Here is a 13,124-nt window from a genome sequence, read left to right on the forward strand (position 1 = left end):
CTTTTTCCCTCTTTTAAGTCTGAACAACCATCAATACTACATATGCTTCATAACGATAAAAGGGCATTTTTGTCCTTCGAAAAAACTAAAATTGACTAAGTCTCTAGGGATCAATATATTACCTATATGTAAAAGACTAAAATACCATTTTAACTAACTCATTTGACCAATTTTACCCGATTTGGCCCAGAAGGTATTAATATTTTAAGAAATATTATTAATACAAGAACAATACTTTTTTCCCATAAGTTCTCTTTCATAATTTACACCTCCATTTTCGCATGATTTAGCAACTTGATGATAATGATGACAACACACATAGCTCCCTCATTATTTTCTAAAAATTTCCAACGTATGCATGGGCCCTAGCTTTTCCTTTCTTTCATAGCAGATGGCATTCTCCCTTACTAAATGATAATGGCCACTGGGTTGGAGAAAAAGTAATAAAAGAAGATAGCGACTTGAGAAAATCGGGCTGAATGAAGCGGGGACGTACGTGCAGAGAAAAAGTTAAAGGGACAATTTTTAAAAAACCCCAAATTAAAAACATAATTATTATAAAGTCCTACTGACAAATAGAGTAGCATGTAATAACAACTTTTAATATAGAACATAACAATTGCTGTCTTGTCATTAAAACTTATTGATAGTAATTTTTTTGTGACTTTATTGTATAATTGTCCCAAAATTAAAAATATAATAATAATTATTTTTTTGTTTAATATTTATATTTTGATAAAAAAAATTTAACTTTAAGTTTATTAATGAATATTTGAAGGAGCGAGAAACATAGAAAGAATGCATTTAATCATTAATTATAAGAGGATTAGTAGGTGTATCATTTAAGCAAAGTTGGGGAGGAAACAATATCGTGAATGAAAAGTGATAATAAATAAATTCCTCCTGTTTAGCACGAGTAACTTTCATTTAAACGATTGAGACTAATTAATACGATGCTTGTTATGAAAAAGTTTGGCCTTTGCAAGAGAATCTTGAGTGCTCATCACAAAATCCTTGAGTGGGGAAAAAGGCAGGAAGAGAGAAGAAAACGGGAGAATAAGTTAAAAGGCAAAAGCAGAACAAGATAAGAGATGGAAAAGGAAGGGCAAACACACGGGCCCCCGATGCTTCCCTCTATTAAATCATCATTTCGCATTCGAGACTTGTGCCGCTTTGTCTCTTAGCCACCCATGCGATGGGATTTATGGCTACGGAAATTATTCTCCAACAAACATTATACTATTTATAAGATACTTTTAACATATTTTATATATATCAAGAAAAATTTTAAATTTCATAAATTATGATTTAAAATTTAATAAATTTTTAATTTTATTTCTATTTAATATATATTATATCTTATTTAAATAAAGTCAACACAATAATAAATAAAGGGTAAAATTGTATATTTATACAAAAAAAATTTCTCAGTACTCCATAAATAGGATCAAAAAATATTTTTTCTCTCTAATTTATAAATAGAACTAGAAGAGTATATGTGCATTGTTAAGTGGCGTAATATGCCTTTGGCAAAAAAAAAAAAAAAAGGTGGCGTAATATGCCTCTCTGGAATTTTCCAACATGTTGCAATATTCAAGGGAGAATGTCATATAAGTTCCACAGTCTAAGCTTAATTTCTAAGCAGGCCAAAGATATTTTCAAATTTCATTTCAGGCTCTTGAACCGAAAATAAAATTACAATGACCATCTTGCCTCTAAAAATTTTAACAACTTCATAGGTATTTTGCAAGTCAAAATATGCATTTTAACAACAAAATATAGCTAAATAACAACTATATGTGTACAAATTTACAACTCTCAATTTTCATAATAGTAAGATGTGAACATGAAAAATTCATAAAAGCTCATGGGTAGGTACGCAAGGGGGAATACATATTTTTTTAAGAAAAAATGATAGATAGTATATATTTATATATGAAGATGTACGACTCTCAATTTTTATTATCACAAGATGTGTAACATGAAAACTTTACGAGTCAAAATAAGTATTTTAACGACAAAAAATAGCTAAAAAACAATTATAAATATAAAAAGTTTTAATTTTTAATTTTTATAACAACAAGTTACGAGCATGAAAATTTATAAGTGCTCATAAACAAGTTTGTAAGTTAAAATATGCATTTTAACCAGAAAAAATAGCTAAATAACAAAGGCACGTATAAAAATTTACAACTACCAATTTTCATGATACACCCCTTGTAAAATAACACATTCCTTTCATACCCATATCCACACACACAACTGTTCAAGTGTGTGATTTTTTCATGTTCGTAACTTGTTATTATCAAAATCGAGAGTTATAAATGTTTACATGTGTAATCGTTATTTAGCTACTTTCTGTGGTTAAAATACATATTTTGACTTGTAAATTTATCTAGCACTTGCCAGCTTTTTATGTTCACAATTATCACAACAAAAAATAAAGGTTTATAAATTTTCATATGCTCTATTGTTATTAAACGTTTTTTGTTGTTAAAATGCATATTTCAAATTTTTAAATTTACTTATAATCACTTGCAAATTTTTCATGTTCATATCTTGCTATTGTTGAAAGTTGTAAATTTTCATATGTGCAATTGTTATTTAACTATTTTTTGTTGTTAGAATGTGTGTTTTGACTTGTAAACTTACCCATGAGTTCATTAGAATGTTCAGTCATTTTTCACTTAATTTCATTTTAAGCTAAAGAGATTGAAATAAAATCTCATATTGTTTTGGGCCTAATTGGAGAATAAATTCTGATCGATGATGATGGGACTTGAATGAAATTCTCCCTATATTTCAATTACAACATGTTTGAGTTGCTTAATTATGTCGGCATAAAAATATTTCTTCTTTCACCAAACTTTCTCTTCTTCTCCATGATATCTTACTCTTGCTATCTTACTCTTGCTCGTGATTAAGTGTGATTTTTACCTTTAACATGGACGAAACATGTTTTATCAAATTCTATCATAAATTGGCTCTTTCAATCTCTAATTGGTCTTAAATTAAACTTCATGATTTCCAATGTATGTGCCCCTCCCCTAGAAAAATGATGTTTGTTTTGTGATTGGTAGTTAATACTTGTTTATGGCTGGCCATAAAAAAAACTTAAAAAAATAAAAGCACAAATTACTATCTCTAATCTCAAATATAAATCACTTCTAATTAATTCATACCCTCTGATCCTATTTATAAATCACTTCTAATATATTTCATACAAACTGAAGAAAATATTAAACTTTATTAACTCTTATTTAAAATTCAACAACTTTTCAACTTTATTCTTATTTAATATACATTATATCTTATGTAAACAAAGTCAACACAATAATGAATGAAGGGTAAAATTGTACATTCATACAAAAAAATTCTTTCAATACTTTATAAATAAAACGAAAAAATGTCTTTTTTTTCTCCCCTATAAATAGGACCAGAGGAAAACATATTAATAATTAATAAAAATACCTAAAAACATTAAATTTGTCATAACATTCAAATGATTTTTAATATTATACTTATTAACTATATGGAACTCCAATATCATATTAATTTCTTCTCTCTCATTACCCTTAATTATTAGATATGGGCATATATGTTAAAAAAAAGTATTTAATACTCTATAAAATTAACTAATGGCTTATTAAAAAAAAGACCAAGAATAGTTTCTAGAAGATACCTTATAATAAGAACAAAAGGGGGTGTTCATTACAGGAAAGTAGATAGGGTAGGAAGGAGCAAGCTTTATGGATACACACATATCACATGTTGTTTAATAAGCGGCTACTACCTAGGAATTCTCCAATGTATACTTAAGCCTTATTAGCTAACTTGGGATCCTGCTTCCTGTTACGCAACTGTTCAATCACTGATGATGTACGCAAGCATTGAATTACCGATGGATTCAGAATGGCAACGCCTAAGAAGAGAGCTACTACAGATATTAGGACGGGTAAAGGCCGCCAAAGTTATCTATTTTCAAACTTGTCGTCTCAGTATCACTTTGGTCTTCAAAAATGAGATCTTCAATGGAGGTGGGTAAGGAGCTCCTGGCCATCAGCACACGATATGGCTCCGCATCTTGAGTCACCTTTAAGATTGCATTCGAGAAATGCAAGGCCAGGCTAGATTTCTTTGGGAATGCCTGAGAAATACAATATATATATATATATATATATATATATATATATAGTTAACTCTAATTTGCCACACTCCCTGTGAACGTGAAGCTAGTTAAGTTAACTTTGCCTTATAATTAAGACCGGCAGAGTAAGAAGGAGTAAACTTACAAATGCAAGTCCACCAGTTTTATGGATTGGTCCTGCCATCATGAAGCCAGATCTATATCTGGAGAGAAAGAGCGTGAGATAGGGAGTTTCATCAAAAATAGCTCCCACTATTCCATTTGACAATGATAAATTGTACTCTTCACGAGTTGCTAGAGGCTTTAATCGAGACGGGTCGAATCCCATTTGGTTAATTAGAAGCCCTTTCACCCACGACCCATTTCGATGTCCCACAAACACATTGCTACTTTTAACCTCATTTTCGTCCTTAAATTCAGGCTTTTTCTTCTCTCCTTGTGTTAAAATTGAAGTCAAATTCGCCGTGTAAACTTGCACTACTAAGATGAATAGGAGTGACGTCAGTATCACCATCCATCCTGCAGATTTGCTTTTAAACTCCATCGCATCTGTAATACATCATCGTACATAGAACATTGATATCAAGTGTACTGTATGATAGAGTACGTACGAGACACAAATTGAAACATAATAACATATAAGCATAGTATATATGCCACGTAAGAGAACTCACCCATCTTGTAAACAAGGAAAGGGTTGGAGCGAAATTCTTTGGTTTTGTCTTCTTCATTGGTTTTGTCTTTTTCGTTGGTTTTGTTTCTTTCTAACATAATTATGATAATTGTTGCGCCCACAAAAATCCCACCAAGAATTAACCATAGTGACCAATCGAAAGGTTTGAAGAGGATTCCCTTACTTCTGTAGGCCTTCGCCCTTACCACCATTGCTACACTTGAATCTAGATACGGCAACGTGAAATCAACACAGTTTGTGCGTTTTGTTACAATTGCGATGTCTCCAATTATAGCATCAAGATCCTGCAAATATTTTCATACACAGAGCAAGTGTGAAGGTGAACTTGAAGTTAAATTGACAAAATAAGCCAACTCAAAAAGACAAGAATGCATGAGAACTTGCCTCGTCTTTCATTTGGCTGCAGAGAAGATCATCATAGTTTGTGGGAGTATCGCTTGCGTTTTTGTTCGGCAAAAGAACAAACTCATAATTATTTAACAGAAACGGCAAAACACCGATAGCTTTTAGGAACACATTAATAGCAAAGCCATCAATCAGAAGCTTACTAGAATTATCCACATTCACAAATTCAGGAAAAGAATTTGTTCTTGGGACTCCTATTCTCAACTTTGGTGGTTTATCCAATGTGTCACCCGGCCACAGTGCCAGAGGACCACTTAGTTGGTATCCATCACCAGATACCTCGCCACTTTTACTATTATTTTGAACAAATCCATCTTTGGGGTTCCAAGATCCGATGATCCTTTCTCTTGTTCCCACCACATTGTATACTTCAAGCACTGATTGATCTAGTTGTCCTCCTTTTAAATTAAAATTTATCCCTGACACGCCTGTGAAATTAGTAGCCAGAATTTCACTTCGAAGTTTTGTGCCATTATTGTCTGCGCCTGGCTTCTCTAATGCCATAGCCAATGCTTCGATTGTGTGATAAGCCCACCATCCATAGATAGTTAGGCTAGCTCCTCCGAACTTAGCAGTGAAATTATTCTCTATCCCCTTACGCGCATCTGTTTTGTTAGAATCCATTGGCCTCACTCCCAATGCACCTTGCATATACCTTTTCAAAGCAAAGAAATCAGTAAAACTGCCAGATAGGACCTGGCCAGTATACAAGTTTCTCGTGACTGTAACTTGAGGATCTGTCAAAGAAGATAGCTCTTGGGTAAGTATCCAAGCATATCCTTCACCCATCATCTCTTTTCTTTGTGCAGATAAAACAAATGTTGTTCCGAGATCCATGCTCATATGGACAAGAAATACATGTGTTCGCATGTTGTTTAACTTGAGGAGAATGTCGTCAATGTCACGATCTGATGAATTTGAAGCAATGGCAGTTACGTTAGCCATTCGTATGCCCATCTCTTTCAAGACATTCGTGAGGCATGGAACAAGATGACTGCCATATTCAGTCTCTTCATAAATGGGGACGATTGATTGCCACCCAAGAGCTTTAAGACTGGCGGCTATGGCTTGGAACTGATAGCAATTAAGGCCTTGACCGATGTAGATGGAGGATGGAGATGGCGGTGGCAAAAGAGATGGACCAGTTATGGGAAACCAAATGACAGGTACCTGTAATTGCTCACCAAGTCTCACAATATACCTTGCTTGCTCTGAATTCTGGGGCCCCAACAGGGCACGTACTTTCACATCATGCATGAGACGATAAGCTGCTTGCATATCAAAGGGTGTCTCCAAGTCCTGTCGCCTTGATCTCTCCATGTTAACATGAAGTAAGCTTATTTTATACCAATTCCGTCCTTCTTATAAGTCATCACTTGCACGGTATCTAATGATTGTTTTCTAATTTTCCCTTTGTTTTATTGTTGTTGAAAAGTGAGAAAGAGGAGAGATATGTGAAAATGGCTTGTAAATTGAGGGAAAGAACAAACTTCAAGAAGGATAGATTTGAAAAATTTTATCATGTACTCCTCTGGTCCTTAATATAAGACCCACTTAACTAATTTGATTAGATTAAGAAAGTTAGGTAAGTTAGGTAATCATAAAAAAAGTGACACATTTTTCCTAAAACACTATAATCATCTTTCTTAATACCCATTCTTCCTCTTCTACTTGCTTATGGTTGAGAGAGTATCCATATGAGTAATTTAGAGAAAATTAATAAATATGAGAAATGGGTCTTATATTTAGGACCAAAACCAACTCAAGAATTGGGTCCTATACTAAGGACCAGAGAGTATTTCTTTTTATGTGATAATAAATTGCAAGTGACTTATAATAAGGATGGAAGTAGTAACAAAATGGGCCTACTCTATGTTAATTGGGAGAGGCAGGGAGACAGGAATGGAGAACAGGAAAAAAAAAACCATGTTATATTCAATAAATAAAATGAAATCTCCTATTTATGATAGGCATGAAACTCTTAGGGAAAATTGGATAAATTTCTTGTTGAGAATTTAATTAGCAAATGACATGTAAGAACTTTGTGTAACTCAACTTTAATAAAATTCTTAATAAAGAATTTATTTCTAATTTTTCCAAACTTTAATGAAAAAAATGGAGAGAGAGAGGGAAGAAAAATTTTGATAGGATCAATTCAAAAAAATAAAAATGAACTTATAAAATTTTAATAAAGTGCATATGTAAGATAAAAAATAAAAAATTAATTAAAAACTTTTAATCCTACTCCTCCAATTTTTTGGGAAAAAAAAAAGTACATTCAAATTTTTTCTTCATTTCATTTCCCTCATAAAATAAATAAATAAACACCTTAAGATTCACAAACATGTTCCCCAAATGAAAAAAAAAAAATCTCAAATCAGTCCACTGGAACAAAACGAAATTTCAGAATTTAGGTAAAATGACCTTAATGTCCGTCACTTGTGGGGGAAAAAATCTCCTACTTCTGCTAGTCGCTGGAAGCTGCCGGCGGTCACCGGCAGTTTTTGACGACAATTTAGCAAATCATACTATTCATGATGATGATAGGACCACGCAAACTTATGAGACTTCGACTAATTTTAAGTTACTACCTCCGGTCCTTAATATAAGATCCTATTTGACTTTTATTTTGATCCTAAATATAAAACCTTAATCAACTTTGTCCCTCATATTTATACATTTTTTTTTTCAAAGTAGCCCTTCTAATAGTTCTAGTCAATACACTTGATTAATAAGGATATTTTAGGAAAGATAACACCTATTTAGGACAAATAACTAACTCAACTTACTTCCTTAATCTCCTCAAATTAATCAACTGGCTCTTATAATTAGGACTGGAGGTAGTATTTAGTTAATGATCATTACGAAAAATCTGTCAAAAAAATAATATTAGACAGAAATTAAATTCAAAAGATGATGGAGAGTGGAGAAGTAGCGTTTGTTACCTCTGTTTGCCGCTATGATGATGTTGTCCTGAGAAACATTCCAGACCACAAGCGTGATCTTGGTGGCTGTATTGTTATGAACGAGGTAGTAATTTTCGACGGCGAGGGCGAGGCTGTTGTTCACCATTTTACCGAGTCTTGAGTTCAGATCAAGAATGACTCCTACTGGTACTGTTTTTGTGGCCGCCATGGAAGGCCTTACTGTGATGTTAAGCCATAATAATACTAATAACAGAACAAGACTAAACGGAGAAGAAGCTCTCAAGCTTTTCTGCAACTCTACCATTATTGGTCTCATGCTATCACTCTCTCTCTCTCTCTCTCTCTATCTCTTCACTCTTCCTCTTCCTATATATGCCCCGACCTCCATTATTATATTAGTATTATACCCCTTCTCACTATTATTCTTTTGTTTGCTTTTGGGATTCTTTTTTCCAACTTTGATTTTCGCACTCATATATTTGTAAATATTCCATTTGGGTTTGATGATGACTATTCTCATTTTTATCATCATGCTTATCCGCGGTTTCCTTCCTCATAATACACTTGTGCATGGTGAAGTCAAGCATCTCAGGCATAATACATAGCTTTATGAGAAGACGCCTATCTTTATTCGCGTGAGTACCACCTCCGGCTGTTAATACAAAAGCTAGGTAACAAATTCAATTTTTTTAAATATAACACTTTAATTTATTTTGTCGTGTCCTAAATTTATAATTTTTCTTTCAAAATATTTATATTAATTGTAAATATTAAGGAGTTCCATTCATCAAAGAGTAATTTTAATGCACATCATTGATAATGGTATTTTACGAAAATCAACATTCATTTATTACAAATAACTAATTTAATTATTTTTTTAATATTTTAAAATTTATTATCTAGCTTTTGTGATAAAGATAAGAGGTAGTAATCCATATACTACCTTGCTCTAGTCCTTAATATATAATATCTAGTTTAAAGTTTGATTTGAATTGCAAACTAAATTTTATTTTAAGAACAAAAAATAGTATAATTTGTTTATCAATGCACAGATCTATTTATCAAATATAACTATTCAAAAGTCATTAACATTGTGATTGATTTCTCACGCTTTATGCAATATATGAAATAGATTTATATCAAATTTTTTAATTACACATGATCATGTATTTTATTTTTTCCATGTGAATTTATAATTAAAGACCAATATTTAAAAAAATAAGACATGATTATGTATGGTTAGAGAACTTAACATAATAGATATAAAAAATTTAATATAGGTATTACTTTTTTTTTTTAATGTACACGCGTTTTCGCTCAAGTGCTAGCAACCCATCCTTATGGCGAAAGACAACAAATCTATATTTATTGCCAACAACAACCATATTACTGTTAGAGAAGTTAATTTATTTATAAACAAAGTAATTTACTCCATGATTGATTAGGAAAAAACAAGAACGCAGTGACGTGTGAAGACTGACGCAACACAGGAATCGTGTGGTTATAAAGCGATCTATGACCCGAGCCTCTCATCCATGCTTTTCACGGTATATTTTTTTCTTTTAATTAAATACTTTAATTTTGTTGTACTAGTACCACTAATTCGTATACAAAAAACTAATGCTATTAACAGAGCAAAATTATAGAAAGTAACATATCTAATTAAAAACATAAAAGTATAAATGTATCAAATTAAAAATTTTAAGAAGTATAGGTAACTACAAGATGCTTTTCGTTTTAATAAATTAAGAATAAGTGTCTAAAAATAAAAAAATCATTTAAATCAAAGCTTGGATTGGTAAAAAGAATGGCGGAGTAAATTTGTCGTAAGCCAGAAAAGAATTAAGAAGGGAGTATTATTTATAGTTTTAAAAAACTTTAAATGAAAGAAAGGAATATTTTGAATTTTCTTAATGAAAATATATTACATCTCTCTTTTTTTTTTAACTTTTTCTAAGTGAAATATATAACAAAGAATTTATGTAAACTAGTACTATTTATTATGAGCGGATATGAATCTGGCCAAAAAAAAAAAGAGCGGACATGAAAATCACAATTATATAAAATATCCAAAAGCCAATAAATGAACCATTAGAAAAATATTTTCATATTCCTTCAATCTTAAATATAACACTAACTACTTCCTCAAAAGTAAGAAAACATATTGAGGGCAAAATAAATAAAAAAAGTATTGTTCAAAAAAATAAAAAGAAAGTAAGAAAAGATATTTAAGTTGTTACTATCATCTAAGAAAGGTATGTTGCTTATCAAAATCATTATTCATTGATTTCTGTAATGAGCAAAGTAATTTTTTGGGTCTTCTTGACTGAATCGCAAAAGTGCGTTCAGATTTATCCTACGCGAAGGAGAGGCTTTTTCAAACACAATGCGCAAACAGACTTTGTAAATCTCCACATCAACCTTGATACTACCTTTAATCCTTAATATAAAAGCTTATTTAATTTTTATTTTGATCATAAATATAAGATTTCAATCTACTTTGTTTCTTCTATTTATTTATTTTTTCTTAAAGCAGTATTTGTAATAATGATAGTTCTAGTCAATACATTTAATTAGTAAAAGTATTTTAGAAAAGACAATACCCATTTATTACAAATAACTAATTTCACTAGTTTGCTTAATTTATTCAAATTAGTCAACTAGCTCTTATATTAAAAAGCGGATATAGTACTACTTTTTTAAAGTTTTGAAACAATTACTAACAATACGAGACTATAAGCAAAATTGAATATAAATCCTTCAAACCCCAACTGAATTAAGTTTTTTAAAAAAATAAATTATGATATTTTATCTATTTTATCAGCCTAAAATTATCTACTAGGTCAAGTGTTTGCCAGGTTCCAACAAACTATCACTATGTAGCTTTATTTATCGTTAAGGGTATAAAACGTCGGAATAACGTGCCTATCGCACTGTCCTAGCCCCATGATTTTTTTTTTTTTAGAAAAAGGAACACAGTGACATTGGGTGGAGCGACGTGAATCATGTGGCAACAATAAAATAATGAATGAAGACCAAAAAGCGACTCAGCACTCCGTGTCATAATAAATAAATAAATATATATATCATATACAATTTTTGATAGTGATTATTTGATTTATAAAATACATCGCTTACTTTTTCTTGGAAAATAATATATATTGACATTTATTCAAAAATATATATTTACTCATTTAATTTTTAATTAATTTTAACTAACTTTTTCATCTGCCAAGTTATTTGTATCTTACATTTAGAATAAAAAAGTAGTTTATTTAAAAAAGAATAAAAAAAGAGTATAACCTGAATCGATGGATGTGTAACACGTGTTTTCAATCCTGTGCTTTTAATTAATTGATGGTAAGGGCATGAGAAAGGAAGAAAAGTGTATTTTGATCTCTATGGGGAAAAAAAAACTAGGAGAAGCCTCCTATTATAAGAATGATCTAAATTAGAGTATGGATGCTCTATAAATAAAGAATTTGTAGAATAACTGTACTTTCTACCTATGAAAATTTATCTTGTCTTTCTTATTTATAAAATTTTACCTTAGTTTTCTTCGAAATTTAATGTTCGCAATTGCACCATTCTTTCAAATCCTGTCAGCTGATGTCCTTATAATATGGTAATATAAAAGCTCTCATATCTTTTTTTGGCCAGAATAAAAGCTCTCATATATATATATATATATATATATTGGCCTGATAAAAGCTCTCACATTTGATTTCCCTTTTTAAGCCATTAAAATTAATGTCTACCCCTCCTATTTTAGGGAAAAAAAATCTCATCCATCTTTCTTCAATAGTCATTTGCTAGGCCACATCAGCCCTTTGTTGAAAGCAACGCAGGCAGGCAAGCACGAGGAGTAGGGTATACTCTGTCCCTTTGGGAAGTTGTGAATTTGGGATCACATGGAGGAATTCCCATCAACTTTCAGTGACAAAAAGCTGAATGGGTCAATTTTTGGGGTCTCATCACCCCGATTCAGATAAGCTTTTATATTATTACAAAATGGTCAGAAAAATACTGGGCCCCATCATTTGGAAATTTGGAAAACAATCAAAAAAGTTTGCTTTTGGGGCCGTCCATTACCATATAAAGGTACCGGGATATTTGGAAAAATTGATAATTCAAGCTAGTGGGTTATTAAAAAATTACTATATAAGGTAAGACAATGCATTACAAAACTCTTTTCAAAGTACTCCTGTTCCTGTTGCAAGAATCATCAAAGTATCTTTAAAATCAACGGAGAAGAAGCTTTCAAGCTTTTCTGCAACTCTATTATTACTGGTCCCATGCTGTCACTGACTCAGTCTCTCTTCACTCTCCTCTTTCTATATATGCCCCAACCTCCATTATTAGTATCGTACCACTTCTCACCATTCTTTTGTTTGTTTTTGGGATTCATTTTCCAACTTTCATTTTCGCACTCATATATTTGTAAATATTCCATCTGGGTTTGATGATGACTATTCTTATTTTTATCATTATGCTTATCCACTGCTTGCTTCCTCATCATACACTTGTGCATAGCGCGCGAAGTCAAGCATCTCAGGCATAATACATAGCTTTATGAGAAGCCGCCTATCTTTATTCGTGTGTGTATGTCTAATAATAATAATAATAAATTATCCACCTCCAGTTGTTAATACAAAAGCTAAACAGGAAATTCATTTTCCTCTTAAATCTAACACTTTAATTTATTTTGTCCTCTCCCAAATTTATGTTTTTTCCCCCAAAATATCTATATTAATTACACATTTTAAGAAATTCCATTCATTAATGAGTAGTTTTAATGCACATTATTGATAAAAGGTATTTTAGAAAAACCAACACTCATTTATTACAAATAACTAATTTAATTAATTTTCTTAATATCATCAAATTTGTTATCTAGCTTTTGTGATAAAGATAAGAGGTAGTGATCCATATATTACCTTGCTCTAATCCT

The 13,124-nt window shown here is 31.3% G+C and overlaps 1 protein-coding gene across 1 annotated transcript; it reads right to left on the reverse strand.

Moving 5' to 3' along the window:
• Positions 1-3,946: 3,946 nt before the first annotated feature.
• Positions 3,947-8,532, reverse strand: LOC114719603 (glutamate receptor 2.7). Its single transcript, XM_028905117.1, has 5 exons — positions 8,192-8,532; positions 5,226-6,514; positions 4,822-5,125; positions 4,293-4,696; positions 3,947-4,147 (listed from the first exon to the last, which is right to left on the reverse strand). The coding sequence occupies exons 1-5, from the start codon at positions 8,487-8,489 to the stop codon at positions 3,947-3,949; spliced, it is 2,496 nt and encodes an 831-aa protein (XP_028760950.1). The 5' UTR covers positions 8,490-8,532.
• Between the last annotated feature and the right edge of the window lie 4,592 nt (positions 8,533-13,124).

Source organism: Neltuma alba, unplaced genomic scaffold (genome assembly GCF_004799145.2).
Source record: "Neltuma alba isolate B1F8T4 unplaced genomic scaffold, ASM479914v2 tig00011927_pilon, whole genome shotgun sequence".
NCBI classification, from domain to species: Eukaryota; Viridiplantae; Streptophyta; class Magnoliopsida; order Fabales; family Fabaceae; genus Neltuma; species Neltuma alba.